General features: G+C 39.9%; 1 protein-coding gene across 8 annotated transcripts in view; it reads left to right on the forward strand.

Annotated features, from left to right (window-relative positions):
- The window catches only part of PKHD1 (PKHD1 ciliary IPT domain containing fibrocystin/polyductin), a 446,865-nt gene that overhangs the window by 197,912 nt on the left and 226,632 nt on the right, over positions 1-22,321 (forward strand). For all 8 annotated transcript variants that reach the window (XM_061196096.1, XM_061196099.1, XM_061196100.1 and 5 more), the window contains 5 exons: positions 4,960-5,072; positions 6,543-6,648; positions 8,632-8,766; positions 15,047-15,182; positions 17,937-18,183. In XM_061196096.1, coding sequence (XP_061052079.1) covers positions 4,960-5,072; positions 6,543-6,648; positions 8,632-8,766; positions 15,047-15,182; positions 17,937-18,183 — 737 coding nt within the window. The remainder of the gene's footprint in view (positions 1-4,959; positions 5,073-6,542; positions 6,649-8,631; positions 8,767-15,046; positions 15,183-17,936; positions 18,184-22,321) is intronic.

Genomic DNA, 22,321 nt, shown 5'->3' on the forward strand with positions numbered 1-22,321 from the left:
GCGCGCGTGCGTGAGAAACCTGTCCTCTTCCAGTGTTGTTCTGATGCTCAAGAGGGGGATATCCCTTATATTGTGAGGAACTGTCTCACGGGGCATGGCGTTTATGTTCTGCTCTGTGAGTGGTTCAGAGCTGACTGCCCCTTAAGAGGATGGAGCCAAGCCTTGCATGTGCTCAGTTTTTGTGACCCCTTTACCCACCTTGCTTTTCAGTTTCCTTGCAGTTTGGCAAAACATTTTTTTAAAGCCACTGTATTACTGTGATTCATTAGGCTATTTCTTTTATAAACTTTAAATTTTGAAATAATTTTAGACTCAGAAGTTGCAAAAATAGAACAGAGAGTTCCTGTGTGTCCTTCCCCCAGCTTCCCCCCCAATGGTAACATAACCATAACCATCGCCATAGAGCAATGGCAAAACCTGGAAATGGACATTGGGACAAGACTGTTATGTAAATGAAAGCCCTTATTTAGGCTTGAAGGTGACCTAATCCTAGTGGCTGGGCAACCAATCCAGAAAGCCTAAACCCTCTCTCCTACATACAGAAGTTGACCTTAAAATCTCTGGCCTGGCAGGTAGGCAGGAAGAAACGGAGCTGATCCTTAATTAAGTCTCTGCAGTTATTTGTGGTTGTATATTGTTCCTGGAATGCTCAGACCCAGAGCCTAGGACCAAATGCTCTGCCCAGTGCATGGAATTCACCTGGGCTCCCAGGAAGCCATCTTTACAGTTCACTCACCCTCAACCCTGCTTGGTATAAGGGGATTTCAAGTGCGATATTCCTTTTTAGTTTTCATAGCCACAAGTGGTCTGCCTGCCTCCCTGTCCAGGCTGCTGCTGAGCCAGGTCCAGGGCAGTTTTTCTGAGAAGCAAAACCTGAGCTTTGTGCCTTCTTGCTGGTGAGGACTCAACATGATATTCCCATCTAAATGTCCAAGGAACTTGGAATATTCCTTTGTATACTCCTTAGATAGGCTTTGCCAGGCTTTGCATGCATCACCTTGCAGTGTCCGGAGCACTTCATTTCCAGGCTGTCTCCCCACCGCACTCCAGCATCTGAGTCTCTGACTCCTTTATGGGTGTTTCTTATCTGTCCAGAGGCTTCGTCTTTCCAGGAGACATAACCTACGTTGACCTCAGGCTGGAAGGTCTTTGCTCTCTGTCAGCGAGAGACTGTTCACTCCCAGAGCTCCAGAATATCCCATGTGTCTGTGGGCATTGGACATTTCCCACGACCAGACCCCTGTTTAGAACAGCCAACAGAAACCCCCTGAAGACCAGCCCTTTGAAAACATCCATTTAATTTGAGGGGAATTTGTTCTGGTTTGTGAATCAATTTTGTAAGGAATTCTGTGTTTAAAGGCCGATTTCAGCTCTCTAGCTCTCTCCACTCAATAGCTAATGTATATTTAAGAGCTGCCTGAAGGGTTAACTCACTTTTTTTTTAGTGACTACAGATGCACACCACAAGGAACTGGCTTACTTGGGCAGTTAATTTCTCTCTGGAATTTCTCTTGCTTGAATGTCCATAATACATTGACTTCCGCAAAGAATTGATTTCCACACAAAATTCCCTGCTTGCCTTAAACCCTTCCCCACAAGCTGCCAGCTGCCTGCATACATATGTGGTTTCTGCTCACAAGTCATTTGTAGCATACCCAACTGGAATGCAGAGTGAAAAGGACTGGAAAGTAATGTCATCTGACTGTTCAAGTGCTTCTTTTAAAAGAAAGTGAGCCTTATTGGCTAACAGAAGACCGAAGTTGCAATATCCTGCCCAACTATAAATGCACTTGGAAACATTTATATATGACCACCCAGATGCTCCAAAAATACTATTGACACCAGGGAAGATGATTCAACAAATCTGTTCATTCATTCAAAATACATGCTCTCTGAGCACCTGTATGGCCAAGGTGATGAATAAGGATGAAGTCCTTGAAATATATTCTGCATATGTTTGAATCTTTCCCTTCCTCGTGGAGTCATGGTAATGAATTAGCATCTTGTTGGTAATGAAATAGAGGTGTACGTCCAAGCGAGATGATCATTTCTAGCCTCTAGTGCACCTTTTTTTTTTTTTTTGGCTGTGCTGCGAGGCATGTGGGATCTTAGTGCCCTGACCAGGGATTGAACCCAAACCCCCTGCAGTGGAAGTGCAGAGACCTAACCACTGGACCGCCAGGGAAGTCCCAGTGCACCTTTCTTATTGTTTGTATACTTGCAGAAAAGGTGGGTGTTTCAGAAGCCCCCATTCCCTAACCCTCAATTCTTATATACTCATGGCCTTTCTCGTGGCTCATGGGGGTGGTAGAGACACAGCCACTCAACGCTGGCTATGTGGAAGGTGGAGCTTCATATGTGCTTCCCCGAGGAAGGTTCCAGTTGTGTAATCATAACAGAATCAACAGCCATATTACTTGCTTGTGTTTCTATGAGGGCACTTGTATTTGGTGCTTCTATTGGATGCTTGTATTTGCCAGCCCAGTGACAGTGATTATTCCAAAACTGAGGATCATAAGTACATGTCTTGTTTTCTAGCACGAGGGAAGAATTGAGATAACTGATTCAGTGCCAGTAAGTGTTCTTTGGGGGAGTGTCTAGTGGCAGATTTGGTTGTTTAAAAAGATATAAATACTCTCCCAGTAAAAACTGTCAAAGTACTCTTATTGTAATTAACCATGTTTTTATATTTAGGTTGGTCTTTCCATCAAAATTTGGAGATGGGATACTGGAAAGTTATTTCAAGAACAAGTGAAGACTTTAGACTTTTTTTTTTTTTTTTTTAACCATGCTTGTATTAACATTTGGGGCCTCTCACATTTGTGAGAGGCTGTCCTCTATATAACAGCATCCCTGGTCTCTATCCACTTAATACTAGTAAAACCCCTCTCCCTCTGACTGTGACAATGAAAACTGTCTCCAGAGATTTCCAGATGCTCTCTGGGGAACAATATCATCCCTGGCTGACAACCACAGCTCCAGACTCTGCCACCCAAGGATAACTGGGGTCCTAGAGATGGCCCAGGTGTCCTGAAGTCATGTTAGCATCTTGAATAGTGATTCAGCTTCATATTCAATGATGCCCAAAAGTCACTTTTAGTATGTGGTAAGACATGTGATTAGAATTTTAAGTGGCCTCAGAAAATTGGAGAAATGCTTAGAATCCAAAGGAATGAAGTGCAGTAAAGAATGGGCCACTAGTGCACAAAGAAAGAAGGCGTTCTGTAATGGAGTGAAAGAGGAGGCATGGCTGGTGGATTACAGATACCCAGGGTGAGAGGGCCTTCAGTGCCCACAGTGAACTACTGGCTGATGTTCAGGAAACGGTACCTGTGGTTGTGTCAGCAAGTGCTGGCTCCCCTGGCCAGGTCCCAGCTGCTGCCTGCTGGTCAGGCCTCCCGTCTCAGTGTCAACTCTGGCCCTCATTCATACTTCCCCAGAGGCTGACGGCCTCCAGGTGCTGGGGTACTGGTGCCTTCTCTCACATAAGCCAGGAGTTGAGTATTGTTTGTTTTAAAACATCCTATTTCAGTTTTTCTTCCATATCGACTTTGCTTGCTTCTGTGTGCTTGTGCGTATGTGTGTGTGTTTGTGTGTGCGCACATGTGTGTGGAACATGTGGCACTCCCAGAGAGGAACAGACTTTTTAAAATCCCCTTCTGTAGGGAGTACTGCTATATAATGACTGCCAGTGGGTCACCCAGGTTCAGAGCGCTGCCTTTAATAATACCTAAAGTCCTTTCATTTAAGAATTAAAGCCAATAAAATATTAGTCTAGAATGGCTGAAGCTATGGGATGAAATGAGTTTGCTAACCTAAGGATAAATAGAGAACAGCTATGATTCAAAGGGTGTGATTGCGGTCTTTGGTCTTAATCCTTACTCACAGTGTAGTATAATAAGCTCCTCGAGCTCTCTAAAAGGCTGGGAGGAAGAGCTGTGTCCTTGAGTGGGTCAGAACTTCCTCTTTCAGTTCTAACCCTTTTCTGTGTCTCATCCCAACGTGCATATCCCTTACCATCTGCATTGATATTAAATAACCATTGCAGATAATCTCAGTTTTTTTCTTCTGTTCAAAGGATCAGAGAGAACACTCTGTGGAGACTTGGCTTTAGGGACGACTTTGCTCCCGAGTATTTTTTACACACTAAAGAGGAGAGCTTGTATGAGGTGACACAAGTAAGCTTCTCACTGTGGAAATTTACAAGGACGTTTTAACATGAGATGCCAGCTACTGAGGTGGACAAAGTACAGTCAAACTGAACTGCCTGGAGGAAGAGGAATGAGCATATATATATATTTTTAGATTTACAATGTTGTGTTTAATTTCTGCTGTACATCACAGTGACTCAGTTACACATATGTATATTCTTTTTCATATTCTTTTCCATTATGGTTTATCACAGGATATTGAATATAGTTTTCTGTGCTATGCAGTAGGACCTTGTTGTTTACCCATTTTATGTATAATAGTTTGCATCAGCTAATCCCAGACTCCTAATCCTTCCCGCTCCCCCACCCCTTGGCAACCACAAGTGTGTTCTCTATGTCCGTGAGTCTGTTTCTGTTTCGTAGACATGTTCATTTGTGTTGTATTTTAGATTCCACATATAAGTGATATCATATGGTGTTTGTCTTTCTCTCTCTGACTTACTTCACTTAGTATGATAATCTCTAGGTCCATCCATCCATGCTGCTGCAAATGGCATTATTCCATTCTTTTCAATGGCTGAGTAATATTCCATTGTATGTATGTGTGTGTATATATATCTATATATATCTATATATACACACACCACATCTTCTTTATTGGAATGAGCGTATTTTTGAACCAAGGTATATCAATACACCTTGGCAGGAAGTAAGTGAAAAAGCAGAATGAGCACATAGAAGAGTGTTTCTTTCCAGCAGCCTTATTGTAATGGACTGACTATGATTTAACTATCCTTAATTTCCATAGGGAAACAGGGTATGTGCTGCTGGCTATGGCTACTTTTTTCACCTTGTGACCAACCAAACATCGCAAGCTCCACTTCTCTCCTTTACCCGGAACAGTGCACATGCTTGTACGAGGTAACTTGGGGGAAGTTCATCTATATTTTGGGTGTAAGCCTTATGGTTTAACATTTTTTTGCACAACACTCACCAAGAGGGTTGTGTAATGCTTGGCATCCATGTGAGATTTGATGATGTGTCTGAGTGAGCATCTTGGATCATAAATTTGGTGGGGAAGGGAAGGGAAAGAGAGAGAGGTCACTTGAAGGGGCATAGGACAGAGGGCACCTTTTGTGGCCAGAGGAGAATTCAATAGAGAGATGAATTAAACTCCCAACAGGTTGGGGGCACCTGGGAAGCCAGAGTGCCTGAGCTCAGGAGCTGAGTGGGGAGATGAAGTTTGGAGAAGAGGCTCTTTGCCTGTGACTTGCACGCTGTGAGATGAGAGGGGCTCATTCAAAGTCTTTGCTATTTAGAGGATAAGGTCGTCTGCTAAGAGCAAGGACTGGGAAACATGGTGGGAACATGGGAAAAATGTGAACTTCAGAATCAGTCAGGCCCCGATTCAAATCTGGACTTTGTCTGAGTAAACTGCCTTTTTTTTTTTTTAAAGAGTTAGATCCCTTATTTGTGAAATAGGGACAGATCTCTAGTGAAAGTTTGATGTGAAAATTAGAGATGACTTCTATAACGCACCTAAGAGAACATCTCGAATATGGTAGGAACTCAATAATTGATATAAATAATTCTATTAAACAGTTTATTTATTTATTATTATTATTTTTTTGGCCATGCAGTGTGGCATGCGAGATCTTAGTTCCCCGACCAGGGATTGAACCCACACCCTCAACAGTGAAAGTATGGAGTCCTAACCACTGGACTGCCGGGGAATTCCTCGATATAAATAATTCTGATAATAGTTATGTTAATAATAGGGAAATAATACTGCAATGATGGGAAACGATAAGGAGAGTGGAATAAGGATTAAGCACCATTGCTCCGCCATGTTGAAGCGCCGGCTGAGGCTAGAATTAGTACATGTGTCATGAAATTATTATTAAGATTATGAAGTTTTTTATCTAGCAGCTCTCAGCAGCCCTGGGATGTGAGGGGAGAAGGTATCCAAAATACCACAATGCTAAGGCATTTCAGGGAGAAGCACAAAAGCTTCAGGGATTACAGGGGCTGGTATCTGCTGTCTCAGCAAAGGGATGGATCTAGAAGGGACTGATGGAAGAGTGAGACTCGTGTTATGAAGGGCTGGACAGGGGTGTCCAGGCTCCCAGGAAGGGGATGGATCTAGAAGGGTTGAGAGAATGGAATGGGACCATGGCAATCTGTGTCTTGTTGAGATCCAGGAGCAGGCCACAGAGGGTGACAGAAAGGAAAGGCTGAGGGATAGGCAATGACAGTCAGAGAGAAGGCTCGCAGGTCTCCTCTTCACTCTCCCTTATTCAGTGCCTTTAGTTTTATATTTTCCAATGAGAAAAAGTGAGACATTTGGAATGCAGAAATTGGCTGAATTTCACTCTTTATCTTTCTTCCTAGGTGTGGCCTCTTTGTATACCCTAAGTTTCAGCCAACTTGGGATAATGGCACTGGTCCCACCCTGTTCCAAAATTTCATGGTTTGGGGAAGTGCAGGTGGTGCCCAAGTACGTCTCTTTAGTTTTTTGTTCTTGTGGTGATTTATTGTGCATCTCTACTTAAAGGGGGATGATTTGCTGCTGGGGGAGCATTGCGATATTCTCACAGCTTTAAGGAGCCAACAGCATCATAGGTGTGTGTGAAATAGTTGTTGAATGAACAGATTCCTAGTCAGTAAGCCAAGGTTAGTTCATTGCCTGCCTGGCGATTTTCCAGCAGCTCTAATAGGGAACAACAGAATCGTAGAGATTTACAACCAAGAAAGATCATAGGGGTCATCTGTTCTTCCCCTCACATGCCTATTTAGAGAGAAAAAATTAAGGTTCAGAAAGTAAAGGGATTTGCCAAAGGTCACACAGTTTGTTAGCAGCAAAACCAGGTGCAGAATCCAGACTCCAAAAGTTGTGCATTTGATACCCTAATATCCTGAATAGTACATGTTTCAGTTGTAAGGAAAAGTGCTGTTCATCACTGAAACACAAAAATTCCAGCTCAAGGGGGCATTCTTACCTTCATCAATGAGCCAAATTTTCTCCTATTTTCCTTGAAAGGAAACAATGTTCATGTTATCCATTTAATTTTCATTATTTCAGTGATGTCTTATAAGAAAGCTTTGTATGTTCACTATTACCAGCACCATATAAAAATTATCCAGGGTCACTATTTGGTGCTACACAGAGAAAATTACATACATTTGGTCTCTGCCACGTAGAAATAGGGAGCCTAAGATACACGGATGAAGAAATATATCTATAGGGCATTCAGGAAATAGAATAAAAACATATAATTAAGTCACAGTAAGAAAGTTAGGCATTTATTTCACATATCCAACATGAGGAGAACTATTTGGGAAAGTCCCAAAATACAAAATTGGGTGAGCTAACAGGAAGAATCCCTATTGTATTAAGTATTTTCTTCTCATTAAATTTGATCAAGTACTTTGTTTCCCATAAGCATTATAAATATAGAGGTGACAAATCCCTCTTTTGCAGGGAAGCAATTCGTTTCTTGCAGAAGGGCTGATGCCTGTAATTAGGTAACAACTGTTGTCAAGTTATCAGTTCAGATCGTACCTATTTTGTTTACATAAACGTGTCTTCAAAGATCTATCATTTTATAAAAGCTGTCAGCGCATACATAGTGGGAAATGCAAGCTATTCAGTTCTTGAAAATTCAAGCACAAAGACTGATCGACAAGTAGAAGCACCATACTGTGATAAATCAAGGCTTCCTTGGCCTTAATTTATTGGAAACTCCAACTTTAAGGTACGAATGTAAGCATGACCCTATTTAGTAAACAAAGAGGCAACTGTGTAAGGTTAACTGGTAGTCCTAACGGCACCCTGATTTTCAGGGTGGTTGAGCTGAGGCCTAGGAAAAGTTAAATGTCTTGCCCAAGATCACATAATTAGTTAATATGAGTGCTAGGTAAAAACCAAGGGCTCTGTCCCCCAAGCTAGTGTGATTCAACTCGAACAAGCTCATTTTGTTAATACTTGATCCTTGTTTGGGGCCACTAGCCCAAGCTGTCATCATTATATATGCATGTAACATATTTTGAGTCTGTAGTCATGCTGAATTACTTACTTCATATTTACAATTTTCTGACAATATTAGTAAACGTATACAACACTGAGGAAAATGTTAAGTACTGGAGTTCTTGGATGCTCTGTTTTTCTCCGTTAATTTTGTGTTACTTGACAGTTGCAAGTTTACTTTAGGTACACGAAGAATTCACATTGACCTTTTTAATGCATCAATTGTTAGGAGGAGAAATGAAAAGTACAGAGGGGATGTTACCAAAGGGGACTAGTTAGTGCTGACCTCACGGCAACTTTGGGATGCCCGCACAGATATTGATGGACAAAAGCTGCTTAAATATGGTATAGCATGCTTATTTATACTTCATCAATAATTAAAGAAGCTACAGGAAGTCTGCAAGAAAACCCGAGCCTCAGACCTTTGACATAATATATGCTGTTGTTTTATAGATTTTTAGAAGTAGCAATCTTCACCTGAAAAACTTCCAGGTTTATGCATGCAGAGATTTTGGAATTGACATCTTGGAAAGTGATGCAAATACTTCAGTTACTGACAGCTTATTACTTGCTCATTTTGCCCCCAAGGTAAGTGCCTTCGTGTGATTCTTTTATGTTGTCCATCAAAACAGAATCGCATGTGTTGGGTCCCCTGGTAATCCAGGATATGTAATTTAAATAGCATTCTTTAGTAAATCTTGTATTTAATTGGTCAAATTTGGAGGAGCTTTTGATTTGTAACAGTGGTGATGTTTATCATAAAATTCAAATATACACAAGATTTCCATGTTATGTGTCCATGTACATCACAAAAGCCCTGAGTGGTTCGCAGAACTCTTATTTGTTTGCGATTTAGCATTATTGTCCATACAATTCAATAATAAGCCTAATAATTTTAGGGTCATTTACTCTAACTTCACAAGGATTATGAGGTGATTCCATATCGTCTTTGTGCATCTGTGATTTGCCAAGTTTCGACATCAACATTTTGTTCATAGGGTTCTTACTCTATTTAGGGTCCCTGCCCCAGAAAAAAAGGTGATATAATTTATATTGTTTGCTTAATATACTAGGGTTTCTTATGTGATTCCCTAATACTTGCCTAAGTGTGGGTTTCTACATGATAAACATCAACCTATAGATGACTTCCCTGCCACTGCATGGCCAGGGGCCCAGAATGTAGGTGAGCCTTAGAGGACTTCCTGGATAAGAAGCACTAGTTCTCAAGGGAAGTCCATGGCTGCCATTGGCTTCAGACCTATAATGGTTCCCCCAAGTTCTTTTTCTTGAAGGAGTTACATGAATATTAGTGTCCCATTGTCAGAATAATCATAGATGGAAGGGACCTAGAGTACTTCTGGGGACCAAGGAAAGAGCATTCTCTTTAGTTTGCTCCTGAATGCTTTGATCAACTGATATTTAAATGATAATTATTGACTTTCGTACTTCCCTTGACTATTTCATAGCTATAGATACAAACATTAAGAGTAAAAAAATCATTTTCTTACTAAGCTACATTTTCCTACATTTAATTCTCCAACTTCCTTCATTACTTCTCTTCTGAACCATTCTTTTCAGGAGGGAAATACCTGCCAGTTTTTCCTTTTCTCTGAAAGGATTACCACCTTGAGAGATTATTCTTCTTTTCAGGTTGCATAGTTTTCAAAAGAGCATGGGACCCAGATTTAGATTCTGTGACTCTGGTTGACCCAGGCCCTTAAATTTCTCCAAAATAACCATAGAGAAGATGCTAAAAACAAAATGCCCATCAAGCTGAGGAAATAACTGTCCTGGCAAATTAATGTCACAACATCCTAACTGATGCTAAATAGACATCATAATTAATGGGAGAGTGACATAAGTTAAGAGATAGATTATGACAAAAGGGTGCTTATCATGAGATAACAAAAAATAATCTCACCCCTGGGGTGTGATTCACCAGCAAGGTAATGCAACTGAGGGCTTCTTAGTCTCCTAACAAGTAAGTGCAGAACCAAAGTCCCTGGATGGAAAATGTTAAACAGCTTGTTTTAGGAAAGGTCTAGATCTTGGTTAGGCATCCAAATCATAAAACCGTGCAACTTTAGAGGTAAATATTACCTAAGAGTTGGTCTAGTTAGAACTCCTGAATTTACAGGTAAAGAAATGGAGGCGTTGGGAAGTCAAATGATAGCCCAAAATCATTCCCAGTATTGTGGAGCTAGGACCACCTGGATATCTTCCCACGCCTGGTCTAATACTCGTTTAATTACATATGGAAAATGGCTTTGGCAATAAGCATTTATTAGTGCCTACTCCAGTATTCTCTGAAGTGTTTTTCATTTAAGGCTGGTCCCAAGAGAGGCTCTGAGAAAAGAAAGATTCTTAGGTTAATTACATACAGGATATGCTGTTTACCATCCCTCCCATCCCCTGAAATTCACATTGCATATTAACACTTTAAAGTCTTTGCAAAGTTCTAGAGTTAAAAACAAACAAGAAAAATATCTATGAATCTTTAGTTAACACAACATTGCTCAGATATATTTGGGAACCACTTTATTGCTGTATAAAACTGTGTTAATTGTTTTTTTAAAAAAAGGAGGATGCCAAACCTTTCTGTGGTTGTGGAAATCTGATTTTAGCCTCTTTCTTTCAAACCTGCCATTTCTTTAGGAATTAAAATTTTCAGAGAATTTGGCTTAACTATTCTTAGACCTTCCACCCACGTATAATTGGTGACACACAATTATCAGTGAGTCTTTTTAAATTTATTTTTATTAAAAAAAAAATTTTTTAAACATCTTTATTGGAGTATAATTGCTTTACAATGTTGTGTTAGTTTCTGCTATCAGTGAGTCTTATTCTAAAACAAACACTAGTTTCTGGAAGAAAACTAATTTTTCTCTGGAAGAAAAAAAGGATTTTTTTTCCTTTAGGCATATTTGTGTACGCCTTATACCCAACATTACCTTGTTACTGAGATGGGTAGAACAATTTTCAATGAGGATGGCTTTATTATGCAAGAGAAAGAGGCGCGCTAACCATCACTATACATGCTAGTTTGGTTGTGTGGTTTTGTTTGTTGTGCGGTCCTAGCCTTCTGTCTAATTAGCACCCTTTTTCACACTCTTCAAGATGTCCTGATTTGGATGTAAACTATGGTCATCCTACTTTTGGAAGTAACTGTAGGATGGTTGCCTTTTTGTTGTTATTGTAATTAATTCAAGCAGAGGATACTACTTAAAAAAAAAATCTTATTCAGACAGGTGCTGTTGGGGATGCTTCATTCTTTCTCCTATTTGTCTCAGGGTTACTCCTCATCTTCACTTGTGGATTTCTCTTCCCCAGTTTAGACCTTTCATCTTTTTGTTTGTCTAAATTCTATCGTAGGGCCCCTTCTTCTCTCCATATACTTGCTCTCCCTGGGAGAAATCTCATTTTCTCTAGCGGTTTCAGTTACCATCCGCATGCTGATGTCTCCCACATATTTGCATTTATTTCCACCATCTTATTTCGTGTTTTCAGTTTGCAACCCGTTTTCTATGTTTCTTTTTTTTTTTTTAATCAATTGCTCATTTTTAAAAAATTAATTAATTTATTTATTTTTGGCTGTGTTGGGTCTTCGTTTCTGTGCGAGGGCTTTCTCCAGTTGCAGCAAGTGGGGGCCACTCTTCATTGCGGTGCACGGGCCTCTCACTATCGCGGCCTCTCTTGTTGCGGAGCACAGGCTCCAGATGCGCAGGCTCAGTAGTTGTAGCTCACGGGCCTAGTTGCTCCGCGGCATGTGGGATCTTCCCAGACCAGGGCTCGAACCCGTGTCCCCTGCATTGGCAGGCAGATTCTCAACCACTGTGCCACCAGGGAAGCCTCTATGTTTCTTTTTTTCTACTTTTGGAACTTGATTTGTCCTGCATTGAATAATACCTTTTTTATATTTACTCATTCGAACGTTATTCATTCTGTTATGATTGTTCACTTTGGACTTAAACTTGTGACACACCTGCTCGTCTTCACAAAGTCTTAATTACATCGGCACTTAATTACATGAGCCATGCAAGGACCTTAAACTTCTCTAACCTCTTTCTTCACCCTCCCGTCTTATACGTTACTTTTCTCTAGTATTGTCCCACCTTTTAAAACAAATTGTTTCATGGAAATATAACGTTTATGGGGAAAAGTGCACAAATCACAAGTGAAGAGCTCAATGAATTTTTATAAAGCAAAAACCACGTGCATACCACCCAGATCTAGAAATAGCACATCACCAATTCCTCTGAAACCCCTTCATGCCTGCTCCCAGTTAACCCAACCCCCAGCCCCCAAGCCAAAGGAGAACCATTATTCAGACTTCTCAGACATAGGTTAATTTCAAATCTGTTTTTGAACTTTATATAAATGGAATCATAAATCGTGTAACTCTTCTGTGCCTGGCTTCTTTGGCATAATATTATGTCTGTGAGATTCATCCATGTTTTTATATGTTGCAATCATTTATTCTTCCCATTGTTACGTAGTATTCCATTTTATGGACTCTATCACAATTTTTTAAAGCTATGTTGCTGTTGATGCACATTTGCTTGTTTCCAGTTTTAGGTTATTACAGAGAAGGATGTTATGAACAATCATCTATGTCTCTTGGTGTTCACAAGTATGCATTTCTGTTGAACATGTGCCAGATTGTAAAATTGCTGGCTCAGAGTATATCCCTTTAGCTTTAGTGGCCGATGCCAAATGACAAACAACAATTACAAGTATTTAAACTTGTACCAGCAGTGTGAGAAAAGGGTTTCATAGCTAGGTCTTGGAATTTCTCTTGACCAACATTCTGGAGATTTTCTTCATGTCTCTGTAGTATTGGAACTCTTGTTCCTGATTCCCCTGTCTCCCTCCTTTCTGATTTAATTCTCATTTTATTAGCCTGCAGTAACTTTCTTAACTAACTGGGGGTCTATGGAAGTTAAAGATTTTGACCTACAAATGGAGACCCCCTTCTTGGAAGGTTGTGGCTATAGACTACTAGGTTGGAGTTCATTTTGCCTTGACATTTTGAAGGCAATTCTTCATTGTCTCCTAGCTTCTAGTCTTGAGGTTAAAGAGTTTTTAGATACTCTGTGCAAACCATTATATATATATAGGATGGATAAACAACAAGGTCTTACTGTATAGCACAGAGAACTATATTCAATATCCTGTGATAAACCATAATGGAAAATAATTTAAAAAACCATATATATATACTGAATCACTTTGCAAAAAGAAATGAGTTTTTAGATACTCTGATTCTAGGTCTTTTATATGTAACCTATTAGTTTTTCCTCTTTGGAGATTTTTAGGGTCTCGCCCTTGTCCCTAGTATTTTGCAATTTCAATATGGTGTACCTTGCTGTGTGGCTTTTTCTTCTAACCACTGTATTAGGCTCTGGACCGGACTTTTCACTGTGGAAAATCATATCCTTTCCTTCTGGGAAGTTTTCTTCACTTATTTCTTTGATACTTATCTCCTATATATTTTCCTTTTTCTTGAAACTATTATTATTCAGATATTGGCTCTCTAAATTACTTACCTAATCTTCTTAATTTTCTCTCTGATTTCCCACTGCCCCACTGCCTTTTTATCCTGCTTTCTAAGGTATTTCATTTTTTTTTCTATTGAATTTATTATTACTGCTCTCCTGTTTTTGTTCTTTTTTTCTTTTCTGAAAAATTCCTTTTTAGGCTTCTTCTTGTTTCATGCACATGATACTCTTATTTCTCTGATGTTATTAATGATAGTGTTTAAGTTTTCTTCTGATTTCTATACTGGCTTTGTCTCCACTGGGTTTCTTTTCTTCTGTTTGTTTCTTTTTATCACTGTCTTGCATGCTGGAGACCCTTGACAATTTCTGGTGATCCTCAGACAGACAATTATCTTTAGCAGTGGAACAGTGAAGCACTAACAGCTTGATTAGATGGAGTCTGTTGAAGAGATTTTGTAGAAAATCCTGGAAGTAGTTTTTGTTTCTTTTTAGACTTTTTACTATTTATTTTTATATTAACATACAGTAAAATGGACTTTTTTGATGTACAGTTCTATAAATTTTAACGTATGTGTAGATTTCTGTAACTACCAATGCCACAATCAAGATACAGAACAGTTGCATCAGCCTGAAAAAACCTCCCTCTGACTCCGTTTCTGTAGCCACATCCTCTTCTCATGTCTAACCCCTCGGAGGTCACTAATGTATTCTCTGTCATTATAGTTTTTTCTTTTCAACAATCATATAAATGGAATAAGATAGTATGTAACCTTTTGAGACTGGCTTCTTTCGTTCCCAAATCCTTTGGTATTTATCTAACTTGTATTTTATTCCTTGTTATTGTGGGGCAGTATTCCACTATAGGGATCTACCACAGGTTTACCTACTCATTTGTTTAAGGACATTTGAGTTGTTTCCAGATTTGGTGATTGACTACAAAGAAAACTGTTTTAACCATTTGTGTAAGGGTTTTATATGAACATAAGTTTTCATTTCTCTAAGGTAAACACTTAGGAGTTGAGTTATTAGGTCAATGATAAGAGTATGTTTAATTTTGTAAGAAAGTGCCAAACTATTTTCCAAAGTGATTGTACCATTTTGCATTTCTACCAGCAATGGATGGGAGGTTCATTTATTTCTTTTCCTCATCAGCACTTGGTACGGTCACTATTTTTTCATTTAGCCATCTAACAGGTGTGTAGCGTATTTCATTGTGATCCTTTGTCATATATTTGACTTGCAAATATTTTTCCCAGTCTGTAGTTTGTCTTTTTACTCACTTAATTGTTTTTATTCATGTATTAAAATTGTATTTCATGTGGCCAGTCCCCTTATTTTTCTTCCCTTTTTTTCCCCCTTCTAAATCACAGGGAAGCCTGTGTATGTCAGCTGGGATCAAAACTCCCAAAAGGTGGGAACTGATAGTGTCTAACACAACCTTTGTGAATTTTGATCTCATTGACTGTGTGGCCATCAGGACCTGTTCAGGCTGTTCCCGAGGACAGGGTAAGTTGAGTAGATAAGATAGATAGTGAATAAGGTGAGTACTCATATAAATGTGATAAATAGTGGCAAAAGCCATTGTGATTCATTGTTTCTTTTAGTTATAAGGTTGCATTAGTTGAAACTGCTGCTCAAATCTCCTAAAAGAAATTCTAGAGGAGGCCAGGTGCTCCCAATGTGGCTCCTGCAGCTCCCCAGTCTTTCCCTATATGGTGCCTATCACACTCTATGACTATGGTGCCATGTCTCTGCTGCACTCTGAGCTTCATAAAGGCAGGGATCACATCTTTCTCTCTGTCTCTTTTTTATTGAAGTATAGTTGATTTACAGTTAGTTTCAGGTGTATAACATAGTGATTCAATATTTTTATGAATTATACTCCATTTAAAGTTATTATGAAATATTGGCTATATTCCCTGTGCTCTACAATATATCCTTGTAGCTTATTTATTTTATACATAGTAGTTTGTCCCTCTTGCGCCCCTCGCCCATCTTGCCCCACCCTAGCCACCAGTTTGTTCTCTATATCTGAGCACATCTCTTTTGCTCAGAGTTTTATCATTAGTAACTAGTAGCCTGATGCCCAGTAGGTTCAGTGATTAAATCAATGAATGGAACTGGATGGCTAGACATATGGATATAAACTAACACACGTGCAAGCTTTCCTGAAAGAGCCAGAGTTCAGGTACTTTATGTTTGCAACAGCCCAAGACTTGTTGTATGCACCACAGGAATTCTTGTCCACTTGTTAACCACATCTCAGAGGCAGTGAGAAATACCTTGGAGAACTCATGGGCCAAGGTGAAAAGAAGCAGAGAGCAATCTAGTTGATTTGATCATTGTAAACAGACAAACCAAGTGATTCAAGTAAATATGCTCTTGTGGTTTGAATCACCAATTTAGATAATTGTTTGTTTTTTTAATTAAATGAATAATCAGCAAGTTTCCACTGTGCTTTTTTCCGCCCCACCCCCCCATAGGCAGAGCCAAATATTGTTTTTATTTGGGTGGCATCTGAGTTTAAGATTGTAGAAATAATAATAGGAATAAAAAATGCCTTATGGCAATCACTTCAAATCATAATTCCTCAGTCATTTAATAGCTTCACTGTTTCATATCATTCATAAGACACTGAAAAAAAAGCACACTGCTCCTTACGAGCTCTAATCTCTTCTCACTGGATGGTCTTGGCGAAGCCATCTCTTTCCTTTGTTTAAAAATTGTCTAGTCCAGGTTCTGTTTAAGGAACTGGGCAGTACAGAGATGAAAAACACATAGTTCTTCTCTTCCAGCATCTCTCCATCTAGGCACAAAAATAAACGTCTAAGCCAGTGCTTGTAATAGTGTGATGAGTCCAGTACTAGAGGACTGAGCAAGGTCAGTGAGGGGAGCAAGGAAAGGGGTCAGGTAAGATTTCATCATAGAGTGCCTTGAGCAGGATTTAGAAAGGTGAAGAGAAGTTTGCAAGGAGGAATAGGCAGAGAAAAGTTTCTACGTATTAGAAACAGCACATGCAAAAAAAATTCCAAAGAGCAAGTTATGATTGGGGAATTGCAAAGAAATCCAATATAACTGAATTGTAGAACTGCTTGTGGTATTAGATGAACTACAGAAGTTGCCAGAGGTGGAATCGTGGCATCTTGAATGTGTGACGATTCAGTACATGGACTCTACTGGGATGAGAATGAAAGCATTAGGGCCTCTCTTTGTATCAATATTTTATTTAAAAATTTTCCTTTTTTTGTGTATTTTATAAGGTATATAATACAGTAATATGGTAGCATATATACTAAGAGATGTGTACTGAATTTTTAAATTTTAATGACAGGAAGGTGAGTATTAGAAGACCACTGCCATCATTTCTTCCTGGGCAACTGGCCCGGCAGCAGAATCACAGTGAATCACATGGAGGTGGTATGAGGGAAACCCTGCTAAGGAGTGTAGCCCTAGAGCTAATATTTGAAAAATGTGTTACTATTACTATTTACCCACGTGATTGATTGACTATTGCTTTTGAGGGTAAATGTTTAAAGTATAAATCTCATAAAAAGTGGGGTTAGGTTTGCCGTAGAAGAACTAGAGCAGAAAGATGGAGAGACTAACCCACAGCACTTTTAGCATTTAATAATCAGTCAATTAATGTTCTGTGTCATCATTTCCCACTAGACCACAATTTCTCACCCTTGGCACTATGGCATTTGGGGTTGGATAACTTTTTTTTTGGCTGCACAGAGCAGCATGGGGATCTTAGTTCCAGGACCAGGGATGGAACCCGTGCCCCCTGCAGTGGAAGCACGGAGTCTTAACCACTGGACCACCAGGGAAGTCCCTGGATAACTTTTTGTTGTGGGGACTGTCCTGTGCATTATAGAATGTTTAGCCTCATCCTTGCCTCTACCCACCAGATGCTTGTAGCACTGCCATCCACCCAGTTGTGACAGCCAAAAATGATTGCAAATGGTGCCAAATGTCCCCTGGAGGGCAAACCACCCCTGGTTGAGAAGCATTGCCCTAGAATACAGGCTGCATGAGAGCAATGCCACTACTGTTCTTGTTTCCCTCTCTCTCCAGTACATAGCACAGAGCCTGGCATATAGTCAACACCTAGGATTTTTTTTTTTCTTGAATAAATGAGTGGATTGTAAAACTGTATAAATATGCAATTTAAAATACTGAAAATATCCCAGTGACTTCAGTTGCCATTTGTGATCATATTCTTTGGTGTCATTGCATCACAGTCTTTCTTCCAATTTATAGGTGGATTTACTGTCAAGACCAACCAGTTGAAGTTTACGAACTCTCCAAACTTGGTAGCATTTCCATTTCCTCATGCAGCAATTTTGGAAGACTTGGATGGGTCTCTGTCCGGGAAAAATAGAAGTCATGTTCTTGCTTCTATGGAAACCCTTCCAGCTTCTTGTTTGGTCAAGGCCAGCTTCAGTCAGCTTGTCCATGGAAGTGTCTGTGAGGAAAATGTTCTCTTTCATCGTATGTCTATTGGTTTGTAAGTTGAATTAACTCTACATTTTGGCTTGTCAATGCACATGCATATATCATTCATGCTGTTGATATTCGTAGAAGCGAAATTGTTTTCCGGAATCTTCTGGAAGTATTTAGTTCTACAAAAGTGACGTGGGGATAATTTTGACAGCTGTCAGATCATAAGTTTATGGTAGTTTTAGACTTATTCAAATGGCAGCTAACTTTCAATGACAATGGACCAGGTCTCATAGCCCTTGACCTCTTATTGGCATTTTGAGCTAATAGCTTCCTCTTGAAAAGACTTGCAACCAACAGAGAATTTGAAATATATTTAAATTAAGAGGATTATTAAAAATTCCAGTAATGTCCATTCTCATTTATGTACACCTACTCCCCCTGAGCTCTTTTTAAGTGTTCAGTATGCTCCAGGGAAGCAATTGCTGGTGCCTCCCTATTACTTGCAAAGTTGCTTCACCCCAGTTCATTTTCCTTGTTAATTTCATGAACTATTGGATTTGTACAATACATTTCCTATTAATATTGGAGCAAAGACTCCTCGGTTATGCTACTCAAACTACCATTAAGTCAGCAGCTGGGCTGTTTATAATGCATAATAGGATTGCTTCTGCCCTCTTTAATTTCCAGGTAAAGATTGCTGAGTGTCTAGGGTTCTATCTTTTACCTATTTCAAATGCATTCTATACATTTAGCCACACTTCTTTCCTTTTGTTTTGTGTCCTAACTGCATGAATATTAAGTCAAGTGCTTCAGCCAGATCATGCTGGCATCTTATTTAAACAGGTAAACTCCAGAGAGTGAGCCTATATGGTCAGGATTGCACTAAGTCTGCATTCTGAATGCATATGGCATCAGTATCTTGACTTTCTGTTTTAGACACCTTAGTAATATAATACCCTGCTAGCATTGAATCATCTGAAAATGTTCCACTTTTGCTTTCCAAACTGTTTATTATTCTATCTGATGTTAATGGACCCAATTCCAGTGAGTAAAATAACAATGTGGAGGGATATATTTTCATTTCTAATCATTTTGATTATGCAGAGCATGCCTTTCCTTTTCATTCTTAGGAGTGCATCCTGATTTTTATCATTTTAGTGATTTTAACAAAGATGTTTTTAATGAGCATTTTGAGCTTTATTAAAGTTAGCGATTTATTTCTTATATGAGTTTTTTCCAAATGAGGAAAATTAAAATAGATTTATGCAGTTAAAAAGAACATTCTGTGCTTGCATGATATTGATTTCTCTGTGTTGTTGATATTCCTTTATTTATTTATTTATTTATTTTATTATTTATTTTTGGCTGTGTTGGGTCTTCGTTTCTGTGCGAGGGCTTTCTCTAGTTGCGGCGAGCGGGGGCCACTCTTCATCGTGGTGCACGGGCCTCTCACTGTCGTGGCCTCTCTTGTTGTGGAGCACGGGCTCCAGACATGCAGGCTCAGTAGTTGTGGCTCACGGGCCTAGTTGCTCCGCGGCATGTGGGATCTTGCCAGACCAGGGCTCGAACCCGTGTCCCCTGCATTGGCAGGCAGATTCTCAACCACTGCGCCACCAGGGAAGCCCCGATATTCCTTTTTTATGCCTTACTTGGAGACCTACTGGGAGACTGTGTCTTAGAGAGGCATTTAGTGGCATTAGAAGGCTCCGCAGGGTAATCCTTCTGAACATCTGCTCTTGGAGATCTTTAGGACAGGATTATTAGGTGCTTACCTAGGCAGCAGGTCATGATCCCAGCACTCAGGGACTGACAAGGTCAAAAAGATAATAATCCTGATACTGTATTCTAAGTAGATTCAAAAGACTCCTACTAGGGTGAAAAACTTGCCTTGGTTTGTTTGTAATTTTCTTGGTTTTAAAATAGAAAACCTTGTGTCCCAGAAACCCCTTCAGTCTTGAGAAAACCAGGATGGTTGGTCACCCTACTCCCTAGGCTTCTATTTAAACATTTTCAGGTTGATTCACAGGTCTGCGGACAAGTGCTCAATGACCCCAAATTCGCCCCAGGGGAGTCTTAGCACACTTCCAATTATGAGTCTCTTAGCCTTCGTGTCCTCGTCTCTAGGGTAAGGAGGTTGGGTTAGATGATCTCGAAGGCCTTGCTAGTCAGAGTGCATCAGTGTGACCTGGGATTAGACTCGGGAATCTCAGACTCACCGCAGACGTTCTGAGTCAGGACTCACAGGGGATTTATATTCAAGTTTTAGAAGCACTGCCCTAAGGTCTTTCTAACTTGAGCTTTCCAGGATTCTATCCTCAGCTATTTGTGTTCAGTGACTTGATCTCTGTCCCAGAGCATTTCATTAGGAACATGTCAGAGCTAATGAGCAATTTGAATTCTGCGTAGATACAAACTTTGCTGCATTTCATGGAGAAAGGATTAATTTGTTGTGCTATTTGCCCTGGAGCACGCACCCTGAGAGTTGATTTACAAAGCTCTCACGGTCCCCATCTTTTGGGGTTGCATGTTGATGGAGATCTGATGTGGCACAAGGACCCTGCCCTCTTCCCTTTCAACTCTTAGCCTCCTCCTGCCTCCCTCAGCCCAGGTCCCCAGAGGGCAAGGCGTGAAGGCTGCACAGCTGTTTAACGGGGCACCTCTGCCCCCTAACCAGCAACCGAGTGCTTGGAGTGTGATCTCTTCCTTGGAGGCCCCTTCTGGTTCATGTTCACTATAAGTTCCTTGTTTGACATTGGCGACCTTCCCTCACTACCTTTTCCAAGAGTGATGGGTGCTTACATTGTGGCATTTCCGGTTTTGTAGCTTCCTCTGACTTGACCTTGCAGTTGGGTTGACTGAGGCTTAAAAATGTTTGAAGTTGGTAATAATGTTTAATATTTAGGTGAAGGAAAGATTCCCACCCTCTACAAGGCAGAGTCTAGTTTCTGTTTTGTTAAAATGATGACATGCTTGGTTTGGGTGAGTTCTCTCTCACTTGCCAGTTCTAAAAACATGCTTTCTTTAGGGGCCACAGTTACTCAGCATAGCGTTCCTTTCCTGGCTTCCAATCTCATTCTCCCAACCCCATCCTTCCTGATAAGACTGGAAAGCATTAGCCCTATCAGTGTAAGTCAGGACCTCATTTCAGAAAAATGTCAGGAACGTTTCCTATAGAGGCCTCATAATGACAACATGCCTCACATAGTTCCTGGATTTACTGATCCCACATTTCTTATGTATAGAGATAAATTACCTGGAACAAGGATCATCTCACCAGTAGATTTCTGTGTGCTCCTTCTAAACCTCCTTTGTAAGTTCTTCTCCCTGCCCCTTAAATGCTAGTGTTCCTTAGGGTTCTGTGAGAAGCTTTCCTCTCACGTCATGCTCTTCCCAAGTGATCTGGATTATTCCACAGCCTCAGTTAACAGTCACTGATGATTCTAGATTTTTTCCCTCCAGTCTACATTGCTTTATTGAATTCCAGATCCATTTATCCAACTGCCCTTAGAATCTGCCCTGCCCAGTACTGAAGTCACTCGCCACAGGTGGCTACTGAACACGTGAAATGTGACTCGTCCAAATGGAGATGTGCCATAAGTGTGAACTATACACCTTATTTCTAAGACTTTGTATGAAAAAAAAGAATGTAAGAGAGCTCAACAATTTGTTTATATTGCTTACGTTGAAATGATAAGTTTTGAATATATTGGGTTAAATATATTATTAAAATTAATTTCACCTGTTTCTTTAAAATTTTTCAATGTGGCTACAATAAAACTTAAGATTCTATCTGTGGCCTGCATTTATGGCTTGTATTATATTTCCGCTGAGCAGCTATGCTTTCAGTATTTCTAGTAGAGTATTCAACAGCCATCTCAAACTCAACTTGTCAAAACTGAACTTATGGTCTTTATTCCTTGGACCTATTCCTCCCTCGGTGTTCAGAATCTCTGGGTGTTCAGACAAATGATTCAGTTATCTAAGCCAGAGATGGGAGTCATCCTTGACTCATCTTCTTACTTATTCCTCACAGAAATCAAGCCTTGATCTCTCTTCCAATTAGGTACTGAATTGAATGTGGGGGAAATTAGAAGAGTTTACGAGATGTTGTAGGTTGGCCAACCAGTCCTTCTGAGTTTTAACAGGAAGCACATAAAAGAAAGTCAAGATATATGCATATGTTTGAAATTATTTTTCAAAGG

The sequence above is a fragment of the Eubalaena glacialis genome, chromosome 7 (assembly GCF_028564815.1).
Source record: "Eubalaena glacialis isolate mEubGla1 chromosome 7, mEubGla1.1.hap2.+ XY, whole genome shotgun sequence".
NCBI classification, from domain to species: Eukaryota; Metazoa; Chordata; class Mammalia; order Artiodactyla; family Balaenidae; genus Eubalaena; species Eubalaena glacialis.